This window comes from Pseudorasbora parva, chromosome 13, assembly GCF_024679245.1.
Source record: "Pseudorasbora parva isolate DD20220531a chromosome 13, ASM2467924v1, whole genome shotgun sequence".
Taxonomy (NCBI): domain Eukaryota; kingdom Metazoa; phylum Chordata; class Actinopteri; order Cypriniformes; family Gobionidae; genus Pseudorasbora; species Pseudorasbora parva.
Genome location: NC_090184.1, coordinates 5,287,589 through 5,312,555, shown reverse-complemented (window position 1 = coordinate 5,312,555; position 24,967 = coordinate 5,287,589). Strand labels below are relative to the sequence as shown.

The 24,967-nt window shown below is 39.7% G+C and overlaps 1 protein-coding gene across 2 annotated transcripts; it reads right to left on the bottom strand.

Annotated features, from left to right (window-relative positions):
* Positions 1-555: 555 nt before the first annotated feature.
* Positions 556-18,615, bottom strand: chmp7 (charged multivesicular body protein 7). 2 transcript variants are annotated; one of them, XM_067413021.1, is made up of 11 exons: positions 18,409-18,615; positions 16,411-16,686; positions 14,812-14,983; positions 14,442-14,627; positions 13,428-13,561; positions 8,811-8,859; positions 8,591-8,710; positions 5,619-5,717; positions 5,456-5,513; positions 4,979-5,209; positions 556-855 (listed from the first exon to the last, which is right to left on the bottom strand). In XM_067413021.1, exons 2-11 carry the CDS (start codon positions 16,680-16,682, stop codon positions 803-805), a joined length of 1,374 nt encoding a protein of 457 aa, XP_067269122.1. In that variant the 5' UTR covers positions 16,683-16,686; positions 18,409-18,615; the 3' UTR covers positions 556-802. The 2 variants fall into 2 exon arrangements, with proteins under 2 accessions (XP_067269122.1, XP_067269121.1); XM_067413020.1 differs by having other exon boundaries at positions 18,404-18,614.
* Positions 18,616-24,967: the final 6,352 nt, after the last annotated feature.

Sequence of the window (24,967 nt, the reverse complement as noted above, 5' to 3'; positions counted from 1 at the left end):
GTCCAATCTTATTGTTTTAGAAATGTAAAAACATATCGTTAAATTGGACTGATGTACACAAATGTTCAAAAGCTATGACATTTAAAACAAAACATAAAACTTGTATTGTGCATTAAATTGAGGCACAGTAAATGTTACAAAGGATTAATATTACAAATATATATCTTTTTAAACACTATTCATAAATTAATTCTTTAAAAAAAGTATATTGATTTCCACAAAAAAAAATATGAAGCACTTGTTTTCAACATTGATAATAAATGTTTCTTGAGCAGCATATTACTGATTTTTGAAGGATCAGATTCACATTCGCCATCAAACAAATGCGTTATCTTAAATTGTAATATTAATAATATTCACAATATTACTAAAGAATGCAGCCTTGGTTAAAATAAGAGACTTGACCCAGAAGAACTTTTATACAGAGGTATACTGTATATTAATATTCACATAATAATATGTTCCTAAAAAAACACACTATATTCTTCAAAAATAAATAATGTAGACACATTTGAGTGAGCATCTTGCTTCTCAAAAAAACATGCACACAGAATATTGTTTATTTGGCATCATAATTTGTAGTTTTATTAGAATAATACATTGTACAGACTTTACAAACTCAAGAAGGCCACTCTTAAAACTCTCTTTAAAAAATAAACGTGCTATTACAAACATGAATAAGGGCTTCGCATAAACACGCTGTGGGGCTTTTACAATGCAAGGACACACATGTACTGTATCTGATGGCTTTCTTTAGCAGACAGCGATGAACCCATTTTATCTTGTGCTTGTGCCGAGGCGCTCACTGTGCCGACTCCAGCCTCCTCGGAGCGGAAACGCTTCCTCTCGCCACAGCTGCGAAGCAGAGAGAAGAAAACAGTACGAAAAACAACTCGCAAGAAAGAGAATTTTACCGTTTGTGTTCTTCCTTATAAATCACTTAACATTACGAGGAAAAGAGCAGTGAAAATATTTTCTTTTTGATGATTTTCTCTTATTTTTAGGTAATAAAAAACAAGACCAAAAACTAAACTGAAACTATAAATATGCACTTTAATCAAAAATTAACCTGATTGACTCAATCAATGGATGGATTTTCTCACAAGCTTGACTTTGAAGATGTCAAACCAAACTGAACACTTGACGTACCAGATTCAGATTGTTTTACATCAACACCATCATAATAAACCGCATGTATTTATGGTGGTGCATTAATATTTTATTAAAGGGTTAGTTCACCCAAAAATAAACATTCTGTCATTAATTACTCACCCTCATGTCGTTCGACTCCCGTCAGACCTCCGTTCATCTTCAGAACACAAAGGAATTTATTAGTGTTGAAATCCGATGGTTCAGAAAGGCCTTCATTGACACCAATGTCATTTCCTCTCTCAAGACCCATAAAGGCACTAAAGACGTCGTTACAAAGCCCATCTCACTACAATCATTTTATGAATACGAGAGTTTTTTTGCGCAAAAAAACCCCTAAATAACGACTTGTATAGTGATGGCCGATTTCAAAACACCGCTTTCTGATGCGTCGGAGCGTTATGAATCAGTGAATCAATTCATCACCAAAGTCACATGATTTCAACAGTTTGGCGGTTAGACATGCGATCTGAATCATAAATTGATACGCTGATTCATAACGCTCCGAAGCTTCAGGAGGCGGTGTTTTGAAATCGGCCATCACTATAAAAGTCGCTATTTAGTTTTTTTGCACACAAAATCTATTCTCATCGCTTCATAAAATGATTGTAGAGCCGCTGTAGTGAGATGGGCTTTGTATCGACATCTTTAGTGCCTTTATGGGCCTTGAGAGAGGAAATGACATTGGTGTCAATGAAGGCCTTTCTGAGCCATCGGATTTCAACGGAGGTCTTACGGGTGTCCAACGACATAACGCTGCACATCTTGCACATTTCATGATCATTCACAGTGCTTCCAGGCATCAGCGCTTCCGTTTCACTTTATTTTGCGGTCTGGAAGGTGTGCTGTCTAACGCTAACCAATCAGACCTCAGTTACCGTCCAAAATGCCGCAATAACCAATCCGAGAAATATACAAATATATTTTTTTAAGTCAGGGCGATCATCGTTTTCATGATTGATCGTCACTGTCACGTTCGAGTACTCGGCCACTGTTACCCATCCCTTATATTATATTTTAAATCAATTGACAGCACTAATATATATATATATATATATATATATATATATATATATATATATATATATATATTAGTGCTGTCAATTGATTTAAAACATAAATTATCGTACATTTACATGTATACATTTTTAGTTCTGAACAAAAGTTATTCATTCAAGAGCAATGAGTGATTTTCTCTTTGTCTGTTATTGTTTGATTATCATTAATGACAAACATCAATCAGCAGGTTTATTAGGCTGCTGTCACTTTAAGAGTAGGGCTGGGATAAACGATTATTTTTTAAACGATTAATCTAGCGATTATTTTTTCGATGCATCGATTAATCTAACGATTAATTTTTCCTGTCCGATTCGGATTCGATTATCGATTATCTCCCCATTAATTGCCTAATAGCAATTTATATATGTTGATTTAATTATCTGAATGAAAAAAACTAATTCCTTACCATTGCAATATATGTTTATTGCTCTTAAATTTCCAAAGTAAAAGACTATACAAGAACAATGCATTCAATAAAATCATAACAAAATACACACACACACACACACACACACACACACACACACACACACGCACACACACACACACGCACACACACACACACACACACACACACACACACACACACCCTATTTTAAAGTTACTGCACTCTGCCTTTGTATTGTCTGCAAAAAATGTGGAGTCATGCCAAGGCAAAAGGCAGTAACTTCCATATTATCAATATTTGGTTGCTGATCACCTTTTACAAAATCAATATAGTAACACCTGTATAAAATCTAATGATCATGGCATTTATTTTTGGATGATTTACAATTAATTATAGCCATCTTCTTATTACCATCATGTGCTTTGGTTGCATTCTGATGCCATTATTAAGGACACAATACGTCTTGTAAAGAGTATCTTCATTGCTGTGCAGCAAAACTTACAGGTTGATAGTTGACACTGAATTATATGAACAAGATAAGATTATTTCTAATGAGTAAACATTTGCATATATAATGCAAAGATATAAAAAATAGAACAAATAACAAATCATGTAAAAATGCATGTGATTGGAATAAGATAAATAGCAAATAGTGCCGCTGGTTAATCAAGGGTTAAGTTTGGCTATCACACTCTAATGACAGCACTGACTGGATCGGATTGCCCATTCATACGCTAAACAGAGTAATTATTTATTGCAATATGTTTTTAATGTTTTTATCTAGTAAAAAAAATGATACAATAGGCTACATAGCTTAATTACTTTTAAATCTTTGAATGAAAATCGCCTAGCCTAAAAGGACAACTTTTAGATTGATGTGAACGACAAGTAGGAATAATTCTCAGAATGCTTGTGGATTAAACATCCCCGATGACGTTCATTGCCATGGATTTTATCGGGTTTACTAGAAAAGGTAGGATATATGGATATAATTGCGAACTGTTACTACTGATTGTATGCGTGAGCTCACGCTGTCACGGCATTCGAGTGCACACACTCGTGCAGTGGGCAGCCCCAAACTGCCTGACAGCGCGCTGAGTGAATATTCTGCATTATGAAAACATGTATGACAGTGCACAGGCTACACCGTAACTTAAACGCGGCAGACTTTAATAGACAGTAAAACAAAGGCGGGACACCATAACTGGATGTCGGTACCGTAACTTAATTTAAACATCTGTCTTCCTGTGTGCAGAAATTTGTTTATGTAGCAGTGACAACAAAACGCGTGCATGCGCACCTGTGTATAAGAGCGCTTGCTCCGTGCGCGCCGCGTGCCAACCCGCAAGCCTTGCACTTCTGAAAGTCTGAGGAGCCACTCGTGTTGCTACCATAGATATACATAATAAATAATATACTTAATTACATAATATACTTTATTATGTATATCTATGGTTGCTACTACTCTCCGGCGCCACCATCTTTATTTTGAGTCTGACGAATGGACGCGCATATTTTGCGTCGACGTCATCGATGACATCGACGCGTTGTCCCAGCCCTATTTAAGAGCTGACGCACATGACAGAGATCTGACATGCATTCCATTTTCTCACAACTCTTTATGTTCATTTAACTCATTTAACTGTGCTTGCAAGGATACTCAACAACTTTGTATTTTGTCCATTCAAGTGCTGTCTGAGGCGCCTCTCTTCGTGAACTAGTGTGCGTGTCACACACAAACAGGAGATTGACAGACGCGCGCCAGTAGTGCACTGCGTTCTCTTATGTGTCTAGTTGCACATTAATGGTTTAAAAGCATATGCATGAATAAGAGTCCGGGTGTATGGTGTCTGGTGTGTTTGTGAGGGAGAGAGAGAGAGAGATTGTGTGTGTGTGTGTGTGTGTGTGTGTGTGTGTGTGTGTGTGTGTGTGTGTGTGTGTGTGTGTGTGTGTGTGTGTGTGTGTGTGTGTGTGAGTGTGTGTGTGTGAGAGAGAGATTGTGTGTGTGTGTGTGAGAGAGAGATTGTGTATGTGTGTGAGGGAAGGAGTGTGTGTGTGTGTGTGTGTGTGTGTGAATTTTTACTCATAAATAAAACTTCTGTGTGGACACATGCTTCTTTCAAGTCATTTCCATTGTCAGTTTGAAATACTCTATAACGTTTTCCACACACTTGTTTTTAGTTGACACAAGTTGTGCCGCCTTGCCGTCAAGTGTTTCATTAGGTACCGATAGTGTAGGAAAACTGTGACGTTTTCTACTACGTAATTACGCGCATGCGTGAAACGGATCGTGCAGGTGGAATGGATCATGTACCCACACACCACAAATTAGTGACATTTCAAAAATAGAAACTATATAGAGCTAAAAGAAGAGAGTAAAACCTGTGTCAGAGACTGTGAGTCGACTTAGTTCTCTGTCCAACTCTTCATCTGTGATTCCCAGGCTGGAATCAGGCACGGAGGGCAGAGACTGGAGAAAATCAGCATCCGGGAGACCCGTTTTCCTGGGAGGAGAGAGGGGGTGCGTGGGGGCCACTGGGAGCACGTTGTTATCTAGGATCGTGTTCTCTAATAATGACTTCAACTCCTCCTCCAACTCCTCTGAATCATCACCTATGAAAACATGAAGCGTTATTTACTTGTTTAGCCAACTTCATGCTGAAGACGCTCAGTTGTTGGTATTGTCATTGATGAATGAATAGTAGAAGCCTTCAAGGCAGAAATGTCCATCAGAGCAAAACACACTCCACACCCATGAAATGTTCTCACGTTCTGGAGATGGCTGATATACAGAAATGCCCTTTAAGCTGTAAATGTATCTATTAACACAGTGAAATGCACGAAGTGAATCTTGCATACCAGAATCCAGCACCCCACCGGCAAGAGTCTGGTTGACTTCATCCTGAGTGTCGCATAACTGTGCAAAAAGCATAAACGCAAAATAAAGAACTTCATTCAATAGACGTACAACTATATTCAAACTATTACAGCCACGCATAGCGCAAACATTTCCACACATCACCTCCTGTATCTGATCCACCAGGTTCTCTGCTCGCTCCACAGTCACACCCTTCAGGGAGATTCTCAGAGCCGCAACACCTGCCTGGTATGCCTGCATCACCTGCACACACACAAAAACACTTCATTAAAGGGGTGGTTGCATGCGATTTGACTTTTTTAACTGTAGTCTAAGTGTAATGTCGCTGCTTGAGCATAAACAGTATCTGCAAAGTTACAGCGCTGAAAGTTCAATGCAAACAGAGATATTGTCTTTAAAAGTTATGGCAGTTTATTGCCTACAAAAACGGCCGGTTTGGACTACAACGAGCTTCTTCCTGGGTTGGTGACATCATAAACCCTTGTTAGTCTCCGCAGATGTGACTTCTGCCTGTAATCGGAAGGGGCGTGGCGTATCCGGATAACCTGTGCTTGGCACTTCAGCCAATAAAAATACAGGAAACTACATTTGGCCATCTAACCAATCTAAGACCATTACATTTTTCAGAGGGATGGGCTTCACAGAAGCAGGAAGCAAACGAGTCGTTCAAAGGACAGTGGAGACAGCGGTGGGGAATAAAGGTCAAATATAAGAAAAATAAAGCGTTTAAAAAAAAAAAAAGTATTAAGACATGTTATACTGTGCTCCATAAACACAACCAAGCCTAGAAAAAAAACACAGAACCACCCCTTTAAGACTAGCATAATCAATATGCTTCTGACATGTGTGGTGTGCATCAACAACAAAACTAGTTATATTTTCCTTAAAGGGATAGTTCACCCAAAAATTAACATTCTGTCATCATTTATTTGCCCTCAAGTTGTTCCAAACCTGCATTAGATTCTTTCTTCTGTTGAACACAGTAGAAGATATCATTGAAAAAGCATAATAGGGGCACTTTAAATACCAGTAAATAACAATAAGCTTTTGCAAACATTATAAACACTATAAAAAAGTTTAGTTCCCCTCACTCCACAACAAACCCTTGACATTTAACGATTGAACAAATCTACCGGTAAGCATAAAACATACATTATAATGGCATTTATTCTAAACACCAGGCCTAAACACATTTAGTTTGTTCGAAACTGATACCACCAGTGTGTGAAAAATACGTTATACAAATAAACTGCAACACACTTATTCGACATAAATCGAAATGTTTGAGCTTTGTATGTGTTTTGTGTGCTTAGCGTCAACTGCATCGGATATACAGTCTTGTTCAAAATAATAGCAGTACAATGTGACTAACCAGAATAATCAAGGGTTTTAGTATATTTTTTATTGCTACGTGGCAAACAAGTTACCAGTAGGTTCAGTAGATTCTCAGAAAACAAACAAGACCCAGCATTCATGATATGCACGCTCTTAAGGCTGTGCAATTGGGCAATTAGTTGAATTAGTTGAAAGGGGTGTGTTCAAAAAAATAGCAGTGTGGCATTCAATCACTGAGGTCATCAATTTTGTGAAGAAACAGGTGTGAATCAGGTGGCCCCTATTTAAGGATGAAGCCAACACTTGTTGAACATGCATTTGAAAGCTGAGGAAAATGGGTCGTTCAAGACATTGTTCAGAAGAACAGCGTACTTTGATTAAAAAGTTGATTAGAGAGGGGAAAACCTATAAAGAGGTGCAAAAAATGATAGGCTGTTCAGCTAAAATGATCTCCAATGCCTTAAAATGGAGAGCAAAACCAGAGAGACGTGGAAGAAAACGGAAGACAACCATCAAAATGGATAGAAGAATAACCAGAATGGCAAAGGCTCAGCCAATGATCACCTCCAGGATGATCAAAGACAGTCTGGAGTTACCTGTAAGTACTGTGACAGTTAGAAGACGTCTGTGTGAAGCTAATCTATTTTCAAGAATCCCCCGCAAAGTCCCTCTGTTAAAAAAAAGGCATGTGCAGAAGAGGTTACAATTTGCCAAAGAACACATCAACTGGCCTAAAGAGAAATGGAGGAACATTTTGTGGACTGATGAGAGTAAAATTGTTCTTTTTGGGTCCAAGGGCCACAGGCAGTTTGTGAGACGACCCCCAAACTCTGAATTCAAGCCACAGTACACAGTGAAGACAGTGAAGCATGGAGGTGCAAGCATCATGATATGGGCATGTTTCTCCTACTATGGTGTTGGGCCTATTTATCGCATACCAGGGATCATGGATCAGTTTGCATATGTTAAAATACTTGAAGAGGTCATGTTGCCCTATGCTGAAGAGGACATGCCCTTGAAACGGTTGTTTCAACAAGACAATGACCCAAAACACACTAGTAAACGGGCAAAGTCTTGGTTCCAAACCAACAAAATTAATGTTATGGAGTGGCCAGCCCAATCTCCAGACCTTAATCCAATTGAGAACTTGTGGGGTGATATCAAAAATGCTGTTTCTGAAGCAAAACCAAGAAATGTGAATGAATTGTGGAATGTTGTTAAAGAATCATGGAGTGGAATAACAGCTGAGAGGTGCCACAAGTTGGTTGACTCCATGCCACACAGATGTCAAGCAGTTTCTGTGGTCATACAACTAAATATTAGTTTAGTGATTCACAGGATTGCTAAATCCCAGAAAAAAAAAATGTTTGTACAAATAGTTTTGAGTTTGTACAGTCAAAGGTAGACACTGCTATTTTTTTGAACACACCCCTTTCAACTAATTGCCCAATTGCACAGCCTTAAGAGCGTGCATATCATGAATGCTGGGTCTTGTTTGTTTTCTGAGAATCTACTGAACCTACTGGTAACTTGTTTGCCACGTAGCAATAAAAAATATACTAAAAACCTTGATTATTCTGGTTAGTCACATTGTACTGCTATTATTTTGAACAAGACTGTATATATATTCTGGAAAATATGGTATTCGCAAAAAAGTACAATACAGTGCTGGCTGGTAGGAGTGTGTGTTCACTGGTGTCGGCCAACAGCATGTGCTGTCACTCACACCGAGTTGTCCATGCATCTGTGTGCGTGTGTGCGTGTGTATGTGTGTTTCTCACCAGGCGGTCGGTTTGGGAGTTTGCTATCCTGTCCAGGATCCCCTTCACTGTCTCGAGCTGAGCAAACAGACGATCCGCTTTCTTCTCCACCCGCTTGCTACCACGTAAACACCTCAGGGCCTGTGGCAGGACAAAGTGGGAATTTGTTAAATCACTTTTCCTGCCTATTACAATAAGAGGGCGTGAAACACAAAAAGTATAATACAAAGCGTGCTTTTACCTGTGATTTCTTCCCCTCTTTGAGCAGTGATTTTGCCTGCTGCTTACACCTGCACGTTAGACAACACATCATTTATTTGCAGGGCCATTGAAAATTACCCATCATGGCACAGAAGCGACACCTGACCGGAATAACAGCTGCGTCCGAAAGCTTAGGCAGCTGACTTTATGTCTATCAGCGAATGACTCTGCAGAAAACAGGCACTTCACGAAACACAGACCTCTGAGGCAGCATAATGGTTTAAAGGGATAGCTCACCCAAAAAATACAAATTATCCCATAAAATACCCACCCTCAAGCCATCTTAAGTGTATATAGCACTATTTGCATGGGATTAGTCTTATCTGGAGACCTCTGTGATTTAGATATTACTCCCCCACATCTGAATTTTGCGTGGCACATTTGCACGGGACAAGCAAAGCTTGTGATTTTACTGAAATTTACTGACTTATCTCCCGGATATGATATCAAGACTTGCAAATGTTTTTTCGTTGTAGATATAGCTGTTTGAAATTATAAACAGTGATATGCATCAATATGGTTTTGATTGTTTTATAGTAATAACAATTATTTAGTTTAGTTAAAAAAACTGAACTGAGCTCAGACCAGCGGCAGTTTCAAAGCTAAATGTAAAAGCGGCCATTTAAGCGAGCTTGTCATTTTACTGTTTTGTTGTTATGTTATTCATTAAGAATAGTATTAATATTAATATTAAACACACCATTCAATACGTTTGCTCCCAAATTGGTACTTATTCTAAAGTGAAAGTAATCCACACGAGAATTCATAATGGTGCTCATTATGAATGCAGCCTCCATTCTTCGTGGAAGATAAAAGTAGAAACGCGCACAGGAAATAAAAACCTTGTTAAAATTTTATATACGATCTGCCTAATCCTGGACAAATCACAGAGATGACGATTCACACGGGACTACTATACTCACAGGACCTCGTGTTCAGCGAAATATGATAGGTAATTTGTGGGAAAATTTTACTTTACAAATTACAGACATGGCCAATTTGCACGGGGATTAAGATCACCGACATCCTCTACAATAATAACAAATCACCAGAGGTCCCCAGATAATACTTGTCCCGTGCAAATAGCGCTTATGACTTCAGGTGAACACAATCAGAGTTATATTTCAAAAATATCCAGGTTCTTCCCAGCTTTAGAAATGGCAGTGAATAGTTTCCGACGCTCCAAAAAAACAAAAAGGATCCATCCATCATATAATCATTCTAACTCATTCTAGGGGGCACACTCTGGACTTGGTCATTTCCAACTCTCCTCATATTAGAAACCTCTTGGTGTATGATCTGGGTGTGTCTGACCACCAGGCCATCTCATTGGAGCTGCCACGCCCCTCTTCCCTTACCAAAGATTCCCGTCAAATTTGCTTCAGGAACCTGAAAAAGATTAACCAAGACTCTTTAACTACAGTCCTTCAGCTATTCTCCTCTGTTGATCTCTCCTCAGTCTCTGAGTCGGTTGACTTCTACAACAAGTCTCTGAGCAGCCTTCTAGATCTTCACGCACCTGTCATAACTAGAATGGTCACCTTCTCGCGCTCAGCACCCTGGTACACCAGCGAACTGCGGAAGATGAAGACGGTTGGGCGCGTACTTGAGAGGCGTCTCAAGCTCTCAGGACTCACTGTTCATAGGCAAGCCTATAGAGATCATCAGAAGGCCTACGCAAGGTGTTTAAGAGATGCTCAGTCACAGTTCTACTCTAGCATCATCAACAATAACCCTGGAAACTCCAAGAAGCTTTTCTCCACTATTAATCACATCCTCAAACCGCAAACTCACTCTTTTTCAGAAGCCACAGAAGAGAGGTGCAATAAGTTCATGACCTTTTTTAGGAACAAAGTAGACAACATCCACTTGCTCCTATCTAGCACCTCCGCTCTGCCTGTCCCGTCTGTTGATCCACAGCCAGGGACCTTCCAACATCTCTGCTGCTTCTCCATCATCACACAGCTCGAGGTTGAGGACATCATCAGAAAAATGAAACCATCCACCTGTGCACTGGATCCTTTTCCTACAGCCTTGGTAAAATCTAACCTCAGTGTCTTAAGTCCATTCATTACCAAGATTATTAATAATTCCCTCCAGGCTGGCCATGTTCCTTCATCTCTTAAAACTGCTATCATCAGACCACTTCTGAAAAAACCTACTTTAGACCCAGATGTTAATGACAACTACAGGCCCATCTCCAACCTCCCATACCTCTCTAAGGTGCTGGAAAAAGTTGTTGCTGCACAGCTTCAGGTCCATTTGGAGCATAACCATCTTTATGAGAAATTTCAGTCTGGTTTCCGCTCAGGACACAGCACAGAAACAGCTTTGGTCAGGGTCACAAACGATCTTTTGATGGCGGCAGATGCTGGTTCCCCATCCCTTCTCATCCTCCTGGACTTAACTGCAGCTTTCGATACAGTTGACCATAACATCCTCCTTCACCGTTTACATTCCACCATTGGTCTCTCTGACTCGGTCCACAACTGGTTTTCTTCTTATCTCACTGGGAGAACTGAATATGTTGCGTTAGGAGAAGCTACATCCCTGTCACACAATGTCACCTGCGGTGTCCCTCAAGGCTCTGTGCTCGGACCCACCCTGTTCATACTCTACATGCTCCCCCTTGGCCGTCTCATCAACCGGCATGGGATTTCTTTTCACTGCTATGCTGATGACACTCAACTTTACTTTAGGACAAGTTCATCTCCCTCTGCTGACCTCACACCATCCACTTTGATCACTTGCCTGGATGAGATAAAGGCGTGGATGAAGCAAAACTTTCTGCAGCTAAACAGCTCCAAAACTGAAGCTATCCTAGTCGGCACTCCACTTCAGGTCCAGAAGTCCGTTATCACCAGCATTGCTTTCTCTGATCAGGTCATTCCTCTTTCCACTTCAGTCACGAATCTGGGGGTCAGAATGGAATCACAGCTTACTTTTGAAGCGCACATCAAACACCTGTGTAAGACCTCCTTCTTCCACCTCAGAAACATTGCCAAACTTCGTCCCATTCTATCACTGGCTGATGCGGAGAAGCTTGTCCATGCCTTTATCTCCTCCAGGCTGGACTACTGCAATGCGCTCCTTATTGGCATCCCTAGCAAAAATCTCCAGAGGCTGCAGTGTATTCAGAACAGCGCTGCTAGGATCCTCATGAGGGTGCGCAAATACGACCATATCACCCCCATTCTAAAATCACTCCACTGGCTTCCTGTGTCGTTCAGGATCGAGTACAAGATCTCTCTCCTTACCCACCAGTGCATCCATGGTGATGCTCCCTCCTATCTCAAGGAACTCCTCACCACACAAACAGCCACTCGTAACCTCCGCTCTGTTTCCCTGTATCGCCTCAAAACTCCCACAGCCAATCTCCGTACTATGGGGGATCGGGCATTCTGCTCTTCAGCCCCCAGTCTGTGGAATGCTCTCCCTGACCACCTGCGGACTCCACAGACTATAGATACTTTTAAGCGTGGTCTTAAAACCCACCTTTTTAGCAGAGCTTTTAATTGACTTTTAATTGACTTGCTACTTGTTTAATTTATTTTATTTTATTTTTCGGTTTTATTTATTTATTGTTGTTGATTGTTTTGTTTTTGTTTTTAAATTCTGTAGCACTTTGAGATTTTGTTTAATATAAAGTGCATTATAAATAAAATTTATTATTATTATTATTATTATAATCAATACGACTCAAATGGGTTAGTAAATGCCTTCTGAAGCAAAACAATGTGTTTTTGTGGAACATGGAGGTGCAGAGGAGGGAGCAAAACAAAATGTAGGCCACAAATTAGAAGTTTAAAACAAGGATTTTTAAAGAAAAATGTTGGATGATTTCGAAATTGGATGGATGGATGGATGGATGGATGGATGGATGGATGGATGGATGGATGGATGGATGAGAAACTAAGTGTGCATTTCATTCCTACTTTCATTACTACGTCTGCAATACCAATTTCTTGCTAGAAATTAAATCAAAAGTGGACTTATGCCTGCTACAGACAATATGCGATTTTGGAAAACCAATAAGATCATTATAAATCTAATAAATCTGGATCTAACAAACCTGGGTGCGACGTGTGTAAACTGTATGATGATGACACCTATTGAATCGTAGTCTACAACGCAAGTTAGTATAGAAGAATTAAACGACATCAGCATGTGTTAGTGGTGAACAAATAGAGCAAGATGAATCGCACTGTCGATTGTGGCTTTTTTTTCTCTTGAGGAAGAGAAAGAAGAGAATATGGATGCAGTAATAGCTAGGGAATAGCTAGCAGCAAACACACTGTGAGATGATCATGCTAAATTATCGCAGGCTATCTTTGGTCTTTGAACCTCTCTCACGGTACTCTACGCGGTGGACCAGTGTTTAGGAGCCACAACCACAGAAATCGCCATGACTGGTCATCTTTCGTCTGAGACAGCCCAAAATCATACAGCGTGTACTGGGTACTGCCTTCAAAGATCGACCAGATGATGGCATCTCAGTAGATAGGTGATAGGTGTAGATGTAGGATTCGGACATGCTGCATTCTTTAGCTTTCGGACGTAGCCAATGTTAATACATTTTGTGGATGAACTGGCTCACTTTTCTGCTTCCTGTCCCAGCACCTCCACCCTCTCTTCCAGAAGCTTCTCGCTGCGCTGGAGCTGATAGATGCCCAGGTCCACCTCGCTGACAGGAGACACACGGCCCTGTCCAGCCTGACTAAATTTCACCAGCTATACACAGACGAGATCAAAAGTTTCATCAGAGCAGAGCAAACAGAACCCAAACATGTGCTAAAAGGACCGAGACAAATAATAAGAGCACTTTAAATTTGAAAGAAATGTTGGATACATACACACCATACACACTTTTTTTACGTTTTTTAAAAATAAGTCTTCTAACCAAGAATGCATTTATTTAATCAAAACAGTAATATTGTGATATATATTATTATAATATATAATAACTGTTTTCTATGTGAATATGTTGTAAAATGTAATTTATTCCAGTGATCAAAGCTGAATTTATCATCATTACTCCGGTCTTCAGTGTCACGTGATCCTTCACAAATTCTGATATGAGGATTTGATGCTCAAGAAACATTTTTGATTATTATCAGAATAATATGTTAAAAACTGTTTTTTGTGGAAAACATAATATATTATTTTTCCAGGATTTGTTTAAACCCTTGTGTGACCTTATGGGCAAGGTACTTATGGGCATACACATGGCAAAACTTAAATCTGTGCTCCCAAGATTTAAATTTGTATGACTATGGACCTACTATGTGTAACTTTTTAATTGACGCACAAGGGTTAATGAATAGACATTTTAAAAGAACAGCATTGTAATTGTCTTTACTGTCACTTCTGATTCATTTAATGTGTTTTTGCTGAATAAAAGTATTAATTTCTTAAAAAAAGAAAAAAATCTTACTGAGCCCAGACATTTGAACGACTTATTCTATATTGATTATAGCATTTATTCTAGGATTCTATATTGAGGACTCACTGAAAATGGTTAATCTGCATTGTGCATCTACAGAATGTCCAAAATACATAAACTTTCTATCCTAAAGTTCACATCACGTGTCCCTCTTGTACACAAACTCACCTTCTCGCCTTCATGGAGTGAGACGGTGACATGTTTTTCTCTCTGAAGCTGAAGCAGAGCCAAGCAGAGCGTGCTTTCATCCGCACAGATGTGAGAGGACAGAGCACGCAGCTCTTGGAAAGACAGCAGAGTCCGCATCGCTAAAGGGGAACCTCGATACGCTGCCAAAAGTGCTGCAGCCTTTTCCTGCAAGAGAAAACGTTAATGTCGTAAAAAAAAAAAATTAATCTTAGTCACCCCAAACTTTTGAGGTGTATAAATGTAAATGGTATTAATGGGTAAATCATTTTTTCTGTTAAATAACACCATTTCTTATTTTAATTGAATTGAATGTGAATATTCAATTCACATTTCGACTCAAGACTCTTACCTTAACCAGTTCTATCACAACGAACATCTCCTCCAGCGGGACCCTCCCGCTTCCCAGCAGAGCCGACAGAGTCCATTTCAGAGGCCGGACTAACAGGAGCCCAACACCCCACGACAACCAGCCGGAGTCTACGTTTGCAGCAAAATCTGATTCTTTCTGCACCTTCCCACCCCTAGAAGGACAATAAAACCAATCTGAATTACTTGCCGTAAATACATGTAACCAGGGCTTGAAATGAACATCCGCCAACTCACCAAATGTGTGTATTTCAGCAGTGGCGTTTAACGCAGTCACTCCTACTAGCCACTTTGGCAGGCTGAATTCTATATGTAATATATACATTTTTCAATTGCAGTCTTTTACAAAGGCATCTCAAATAATAAACTAAGTGCAATCTGTTGTCAGAAATATAGTTTTTTGGATATATATCGATACTGTAATATTTTAAATGCCTCCAATACTCATTTTCGTCAGAATAGACACGTCAAGATACCAACGTCTCTTTCTCTCTCTCATCTCTCCTACAGCGAGTGACACACACCCCCCCCTCCTCTCACTCACTCGCTTTATTTGCACCGGGTGAATATTGTTGGTGTTAAAGGTCTTGAATTTTGCCGTGGGATTGCACATATTGGGCATAATTTTACTCATTCCCACAAATTTTGTACTCAAAAAAAGTGTGTGCACAAAGCTACCTCTCAGTACTAAATTGAGTTATTTTCCGCTGCTTATTGCACTTAAATACACACCAAATAATGGCAAAATGCTGGTTTTGGTGGGTATTCATGTTTTTTTGAGTGAACATAAACATTTGAGAAAGAACACCCATGTGTAACAGTATAACGGATCCATGCATCAGCTCTTTAAGTGACAGCAGCCTAATAAACCTGCTGACAAAATATGTGATGACTAAAAAATATCTAAATGCCAGTTTTTCCCCATGGTATTGATATCAGTGAAAATGCTCAGTGGCTAGTAACTTTGGAAAACCACTATCTAACAGTGGCTGCTGACTGCTGAGCAAAAAAGTTAATGTCAGACCCTGCATGTAATGATCTATGATACACTGGCAGTGTCCAAAAGCTTAAAAATGTTGCCTTCAGAGGGGGCATTCCAAGGTTGGAAGGCATCAAGGCATGTCCCATGTTAGCATCACTTCCTGTCTGCTGAAATACCTTCATTTGATCGATTTTTCAAAGCAGCAGTTTTGTACCCTTTACTTCCTTTGATATCCCACAATCCTGTGCTTTCCATTTTGTGACAGCTGAGCTAAAACATAAAGACAGCATCTGAACGTTGCGATTGGTGGTAATTTTGTGTGTAAATGTATGTTTTTCTTTAACGTTTTACACTTTTGATGTAATTTCAAGGAAGAAATTTTAGTAATTAAATAATAATTCACTTATTTATCCCCAAAGCACAGTCTATTTTGCTGTAGTTCAATGTTACGATGTCTCAGAAGGAAAAAAATGGAGGCGTCTTTGTGTACATACACTGCCTGTGAAGTCATTGCCTGATAAGGATGCAAAAAGTGAGGCAAAAAGTCAGCAGCCTAAGCTTTCGGACGCAGCCCGTGTTCTTGAGGTGACAGTGACTTACCGAATCATGCTCTGAATTACAGTACTCAAGCCCAGAGGAACAGTGCCCTTCCTTCTGAAACTCTCATTCAAGTCCTGCAGACTCACACACACCGACCCGCGGCGCCGGCAGTGATCAACGATCAGAGGGCTCCAGAAGTCTATCTTCCCATCCCAGTCTGAACAGTCAACATCCCGGTTCTCTTTAAAGGCAGAGAACAGGAAAGACATCCGCTCGTCATCCTCCCAGTCTGGAGGAAACCACGCCTCCCTCTTCTGCACTGAAACTGACATTGTGCTGCAAATGAAAGAGTTTAAATAATCACTGACCACCATGTGAAAAAGAAGTACACTTTAGCATACTTTTAAAAACAGTACTTATAGTGTGAATAATGGCTTTTAAAATAATATACTTCGGAGTGAAATACATGTAATGTTTTCAGACACTTAACTGCATGTTATTTACAATTGAATGAAAATGCAATTTATAATTCAATTTATAGTGTTTTTTAACATTAAAGACTAAAGAACATCTTTTTTTTATTTACTGATTATTTCTATTGTCTTTGAAATATGGTTGAAGTGTACTGCCAAATGATCATTTTTACTGTTAATACCTTGTCAATTCATAAAGAGCCATGTTTGCAGTTGTGCCACCCTGACATTTGAGAATATACAAATTGCTGGACAAAACTTTTCCAATGATCTTAACAGCTTTAAAACTACTGATATTTATGAAAATGTGTTTATATGAAAGGTCTCACAGACGAGCGCTTCCGCTTCTTCCACTCATGTGTGTGTGGTAACGCAGCACTGTTTTATCATATTAGATACACTTGAGTGTGTTAAAGTGATGAAATAATGCTACTCTGTGGCACTTGTTCACACTGCAGTAAGCGAGATCATATCAGGCATGGTAAAACATGGTACTCTGTGTGGTAAATCAAGAACACCAGATTTAAACAATAAGACTAACTGTGTTGAGCTGGAGAACAGTGATTAGTTTCTCTCTATCAATGATCCAAACATTCGCTCACCTGTCTAATAAAACACATCAGATATTAAAGGGATAGATCACCCAAAAATGTATTTACTCACCCTAAAGTCCTCCCAGGTGTATATGACATTCTTCTTTCAGACGAACACAATCAAGAGTTATATTAAAAATGTCCTGGCTCTTCCGAGCTTTATAATGCCAGTGACTGTTGGGTCATTTTTGAAGTCCAAAAAAGTGCATCTGTCCATCGAGGGTAATCACGAGTATATGTCACTGAAAGGTGACACTGTCCGTGTCCCGGTTAAAATCTCTGATTTCTCTGGATTTAAAAGTTCTTGGAAACATTTGGGATAACGTACACAAGTCAACGAAATATATAACATTGTCCTAATGGTTTTGGGGTATTTTATTACACAAAAAACTTACATAGTGTGCCTTTAAGACACTTTCAAATAGTGTTCTTAGTCTGTTTGTGTTTCGGACAGTTGCACCACCTGACATTTTGGGAGTTTATTAACCTCCCGGAGTATATGATGGAAAGATGCACTTTTATAGACTTGGAAGAGCCAGGTCGGTTTTTAATATAACTTGTATTCGTCTGAAAGAAGAATGTCATATACACCTAAGATGACTTGAGGGTGAGTAACGTTAACTTTAAATCATGGGACAATTTTTATTTTTGGGTGAACTATTCCTTTAACAGTACAACTATTCAATTTATCCCAGATAATATAAACATATAAAATATCACGCATATTCTACTTTTAAATAATTTTAAAATACAAGAATCGTTTTGGATGAATAATAGCAAGTAAGGCATTGTTGTCAGCAAGCTTGTAGCAGTTTATCTCGTAAATATGCTTGTATTTCCAGGCGCTCAGCACATTCTCGCGGTCAGGTTTGCTGGCAAAGTCCAAACATCCAAACCAAATGACTGACAGCGTTTTGTCGGTCATATATAATGCCCTGTGATGTAATATAAGACACTGATTCTGTGATTTAAGATTCAATCTCAGACCTCACGTTCAAGCAGCTGGATAAAGCTCTCAGCTAAAATCTCCTCAGTGTTTGTCGTGACATCCATCGGCGGGAGTCCACATACTGCTGAAATTACCGGCGGGGAAGAGAGAGAGAGACACGAAAGGCTTCGTCTTCACCGTTTCACTAATGATGAGATGACAACAACCAACAACAACACCTCACCCGGAAGACAACAACTCTTCTCTTCTCGCTCTCTCTCTCTCTGTCATCGTAACACCGCCGATGGAAACTTACTGCCACCTCGCGGTCGAAACCGGCTAACAGAAAACATGTGTCACTGCAAGGACATCGAGAGTTTGAAGGCAAAATCTTCACAAAACACTATTATGCTGCTATTATATATTTTATTAACTTGTGTACTATCTCAAATGTGTCCAAGAATGTTTAAATCAAGAAAAATAAGCAATTTTAACCAGGACACAGACCGTCTGTCACTGTGCGTTGTCTTTCTGTTGGTTTTATTTTGTAGAAACCAGGGAAACACCAAAGACGCTTTAAAGGGATAGTTCACCCAAAAATGAAACTTAGCCTATGATTTAGGCTACTCACCCTCAACTTGTCATCCTATCTGTATATGACATTCTTCTTTCAGACGAATACTATCTCTGTGAGTTCCCAGCTTTATAATGTGACTGTTGGGTCCTTTTTGAAATCCATAAAAGTGCATCTTTCCATCATAAAACTGCTCCACACATTAGGTTAATAAAGGCCTTCTGAAGCAAAGCGCGTTTGTGTTAGAAAAATATCCAAAAATATTTTTATATTTAAAACTCGAAATGCTTAAGCTTCATCATGGTGAGCAACTGGTGTGCAATTTCGTCAGACATAGCGTAAGCATTTTGAACTTTAACGTTATTTTGTGTTAGAAAAACATCCACATTTAAAACTTTATAAACACATCGCTTTGCTTCAGAAGGCCTTTATTAGAGAACCAGTGTGACGAACGCAGAAGTGCAGAGGATAGAGTAAAACAAAACACTGTTTGTGAATTAGAAGTCTAAAACGAGGGTGTTTAAACAAAAATTTTGAGATAATTAATTAAAATAAAAAGTATATGTATCAAATGATTCAAATCTTCAAATGGATGTCCTTTCATGTCAACAAACTTGCTTCTCACAAGAATAAGCATATTCTCCCCAGAGCGTTCTGGAACGGCAGTCTCTCGTGAACACGGGTGCAACAGTTAGCGGAAGTTAGAGATTACAGTTTGTAAAGTTTTAAATATGAATATTTTTCTTACACAAATGCATCGTGTTGCTTCAGAAGGCCTTGTTAACCTCCCGGATCCATGTGGAGTTATATATTGGATATATGCACTTTTATGGACTTCTATAACTCTGATTGTATTCATCTAAAAGAAGAATGTCATACACCTATGACTTTAGGGAGAGTAAATAGGGGGATCATTTTCATTTTTGGGTGAACTAATACTTTAATATCTGATGTGTTTTATTAGAGCGGTGAGCGATTGTTTGGAGGATTCATCGACAGAAAACCAATCATTGTTCTCCAGCTTACCACAGTCTTATTGTTTGAATCTGGTTGTCTTGATTTACCACGAGCACCATGTTTTACCATGCCTAATATTGATCTAGTTTAGGCCTACTTTTGGTGGTGGTGTTGTTTTTTTTCACCAAACCTTACACACCTCAGAACACTTGTAATATACACCACATGTCACATGGGATCATTCTGTGATACTTTTGCATCTTTTTTTTAAAGCTTGATGCTTGTTGCTATACACTGTCATATGAAACGCAAGTGGGACTTTAAAAAAAAAAAAATCCTCTTTTATGACCCAAAAATAAAGAAAGACATAATGCATTAGAACAACAGGGCAAGTAAATAATGATTTAATGTTCATTTAGATTGAACTATCCATTTAAGTAAATACAAAATATCTTGGTTTGGGCTACTGCCCCTTTAAAATGTCTGCATGGCCCTGCTTCATCTCTCAGGTGTTGGTCTAATAATATTTAGTTTGATGATGGGCTCCGGTTTCAATAGCCCAGTCCAATAAAGGCTAAATTAACAATTACCATATGCATCGTGATTATGTTATTCCTCATTGTTCAGCAGTTTTATGAGAAAGGCACAACATCAAGTAGCCTATTTAGCCTTATTTAATGCATTTTTACCACAATTCTCTATGGAATTATCCTATGGTGAAGTATAAAAATCATTAGGCCAGAGTTAAGTAAATTTCATACTTCAAGCTTGCAGAAATTAAAGAGTATATATCAGCAATGTTTTCTGATACTGGTGTTCCCATTATGCGCTGGGCCTTCAATAATTAATACGGTTGAGTTTTTTTGTTTTTTTTTTGCGGTTTTCCAGCCCGTATTTACAATGTTTTATCATTGTTTTTAATATTGGGTTTATTAATTTGCCATTTTGTGACATTTGGAGTTAATTTTCTACTCAAAGTGACACATTGATACTCAAAAAATAAAATAAAAAATAAAATACTACTTAAAAATGAGTGCAAAAACTTAAGTTAATTTTAAAAAATAATTTTAAAATGTAATTGCTACCTTTTGTCTCGTAATTCAGACTTATTCTCAGAACTGTGCGATATAAACTCACAACTGTGAGATAAAGAGTTGCAATTATCTTTTAAATTGTTTTATTCTGTGGCGGAAAAAAGCTTTCATAATTCTCTGAGCATGCAGTAAACAGCTGTGATGAAAAAAATGTAATGATATGTGTGATGTAATGTAAATGTAATGATTGTAATGATGATGGGTTGCACAAGTTAAAAAATTGTTATGGCAGAAATTTAAAAATAGGCCTAATAGTGTCTGCTAAAATAAATATCTTCCTCGTGCAGGTGAATTTAGTTTCTTTAATCATTCTTGAGCTGCGCACGCTAGCTTTACAGCTGTCAGGTTGGTGTTTTCGGGAGCTCTCTGAGACAGTGATTCTGCTGATGCTTTATCCGGACCAGGCCTCGGGTCACACGGCAGAGGAAACGGCAGCACAGATGAGCTGAACTGCTTCACGGAGGACTCGGTCTTTGGCAGTGCATGCGCTACGGTTTGGGAAGACTCGGCTGCATTTTGTCTTGTACAGCCTTGAAAGTTGTTATCTTTCTGTTGTTCTACTTGACATGTGAAGTCCTGGAACCACTCCTCAAACCACTCGTCTTCGCTGGCGTTCTCCACCCATGGAGACAGAGACCAGTCATCGGTCAGTGGGTTCCCCTTTGCCTTCTCTGTGGAAAAGGCATTTTTCTGTCTCTGGGGCATGTTTCTTGGAAGCAAGGCTTTCTCGCCATGTTCCTTTCTTTTAAGTTCACACGCAAGCTCCTCTGAAGGCACACTCCTCCCTGTGTTGTTCTTATGGAGCGCTTTTACAGAAGAAGCATTCTTGTGAAGGAACTTCTGTGTTGGCTGGTTCTGGGACACACCTAGATGTGCTCGCAGGTGGGCTCTTACATTTGTTCCCCTTTTGGCAAGCTCATTCTTACCGTCTTCTTTAACTCGGGCACCCCTGTTGGCGCAGGATTCGCTGGACCAGAGACTGGACGCAACACCCCTGACCTCAGCCGGACCGCAGAAAGAATAAGAGAACATCGTGTTCAGATGCGTCCACTGCTTTCTGACGTCGGAGCTATTTCTCTTCATTTTCGGCAGTTGTGTCGACGAGGAGGAGCGTGTGTTCCTGTCACGTTTATCATCGCGGAGCGGGCAGACGCTTGTTGGAAATGCTTTAGTCAAAGCATCTGCGCGAACTCGAGCTTATCTTTAAAAGTAAACATGTCACGTTTGGTTTACGACACTTCTGAACGCACGTTATTCAATTTAACTCAATTTGCGCTTTTCACAATAGGCTACATCGCTTCAAAAAGCGTTAGCCTAGAAAATGCGTGCGTCTACATTTCAGTTCAGTTTGTTATCAGAGTAGACTGTGGATCTTAGACAACCCTGCAAACACGTCCAGTTGGGGCCCACATGGGCCTCGCTTGGGCTAGTTGGGCTTCGGCTGGGCATGGGCTCAGAGTGGGCTTTGTTGTTGGGCCCCACATGGGCAGTAGATGGGCTCCAATCAAAATTGATATGTCAGATATGGATGCTATTTTTTATTTATTTTTTACAATATAGGCTCTGGGCTAGGGCCACTTTTATACACATTTTATTATATTAGCTGCTGTCTGTAACATTTTTTGTCTTTTAAGATTTACAAAAATTCTATAATGAGAATGTACAACATTAATTTGCAATCCATCCAACAATTATTTATTCAAACTGTGTTTTGTCTTACCCTAAATCATTATACATTTATAATAAGTGTTTATATTGGGACTATTTCAGGCCGGAATCGCTGCGGAGGAGCACAGTGTCTGCGTGGCTCGTCATAGACATAAACAGATGAAATAGCTGTGTTCTTTCCGCAAGCGTGCAGTTTACTTTAAACGTAAACCGCGTGAGGTAACGTTATAGCTTAACGTTAGACCTAAAGAATGGTGATGAACAGACGAGTTTAATGTACGTTATTAAGCCAGTAGCAATTAAGCTTTTTTTTTTTTTTGAATGGCTGACTAAAGATATTGTTTCGAAGTAACATATTTGGTTGTAAACTTCTTAGCAAGGGAGTCGAACAGGCATTAGTAAGCTGTAAAATGACAATTTCTACTCTTTTATCAGCTGGTGGAATTGTACTGTTTGCACTTGTTGCATTTAACGTTACCATTAAAGTAAAAACACTGATGAAAGTCCACGTCAATGTCAGCAAAGTTTTATCGGTTACGGTGTCCTGCCTTGTTATCCTCGCGGGACCGCGCGTGTAACTTCAGAGAAGCTGCTACGCTTTGAATTCACCTCTTAAGACAAGACAACATCGTTTTTTCATGCAGTGATCAATTTTGAGATTTTGGGCCAGTTTGCTCCCTTAACATGTAAGTTTTCATGTCAAAATAAAACAAATGTCAACATTACACATTAAGGTGGTTATTTAATTATATTTTGTAAACATGCGCCCAGATTTATAGCCTAAATCACCAAACATTAACATTCCAGGGTTTTTCCTACATTTATTTATTTAAAATTGTATTTCCCAATGACACAGGAGGACAAGTTTTGTGGGAGTTTTGTTAAAGGGATAGTTCACACATAAGTGAAAATTGTCATACTCACCCTGTATGTACACCCTGTATGAGTTGACAACCTGTATGAGTTTCTTTGTTCTTCTGAACATAAAACAAATATATTTTGAAGAATGTTTGATCTGCTTGGCTACAAACATTCTTCAGAATATCTTCTTTGCGGAACAAAGAAACTCACAGAGAAACTCTAATCAGAAACTCTAATCAGCACACAAAGAAACTCTAATCAGAAACCGTGGGTGGACAGTTCAATCCGCGCTGCAGTGAACGCCCGCACTGCCGCATACAACGCCGGTCTACTAACAGGGAATATGAGGGATTATAAATCATCCTGTTATGCTCTCCGACGCGCCGTTAAAGCCGCAAAGCTCCGTTATAGGGATCGCGTGGAGTCTTATTTCCAACTCAACGACTCCCGGCGGATGTGGCAGGGACTGAGGACCATCTGTGCTTTTGGAACGAAATCCTCTGCAGAAGTGAGAGCTGATCCGTTGCTTGTGAACGAGTTAAACTCTTTCTACGCTCGCTTTGATGGCAATCGCGGCAGCGCGACACCGCCGAGTGACGCGTCAGACAGAATCACTCAGAGCTGCAACAATCACGTGATCTCTGTCTCGGAGGATGACGTTCGTAGGACACTCAAACGTGTGGATGTTAGGAAAGCTGCTGGTCCGGATGGTGTTTCAGGTCGTGTCCTGCGGTCCTGTGCTGATCAGCTCGCTGGACTCCTCACATCCATCTTCAATGAGTCCCTTGCTACATCTGTGGTCCCAACCTCATTCAAAAAATCCACCATCATCCCTGTCCCTAAGAACAGTAAACCCTCTTGCCTAAATGACTATCGCCCAGTGGCTCTCACGTCTTTAGTCATGAAGGTCTTTGAGAGACTCATCAAAAACAACATTTGCTCCTCCATCCCTGACACCTTGGACCCTCTTCAGTTCGCCTATCGTCCCAATAGATCGACTGAAGATGCCATCTCTCACGTCCTCCACTCCTCCCTCACACACATCGACAGCAAGAATGGGAACTATGTAAGACTGCTATTTATTGACTATAGTTCAGCCTTTAACACCATAGTTCCCATTAAGCTAACTAACAAACTCCTGGATCTCGGCCTGAACTCTTCTCTCTGTCACTGGATTGAAGATTTCCTCACTGGCAGACCTCAGGTGGTGAGAGTAGGACAGTTCACCTCCACCTCCATCATCGTGAGTGTGGGAGCTCCACAGGGCTGTGTCCTCAGTCCCCTGCTCTACTCTCTCTACACGCATGACTGTTTGTCCACACACAGCTCCACCTCTGTCATCAAGTTTGCGGATGATACTGTTGTCCTGGGCCTCATTTCCAACAACAATGAGACCGCATACTTGGATGAGGTGGAGCAACTGACATCATGGTGCCAAGACAACTGTCTCCTTCTGAATGTGAACAAGA

What these genes read in the sequence shown, in the direction of transcription:
- chmp7 (XM_067413021.1), bottom strand. Translation starts at nt 16,682, where the DNA reads ATGTCAGTTTCAGTGCAGAAGAGGGAGGCGTGGTTTCCTCCAGACTGG. An exon ending in CACTCCATGAAGGCGAGAAG is followed by an intron (nt 13,562 to 14,441) that starts GTGAGTTTGTGT and finishes GTCTGTGTATAG; the next exon opens with CTGGTGAAATTTAGTCAGGC. An exon ending in ACTCACAGTCTCTGACACAG is followed by an intron (nt 856 to 4,978) that starts GTTTTACTCTCT and finishes TCTGCTTCGCAG; the next exon opens with CTGTGGCGAGAGGAAGCGTT.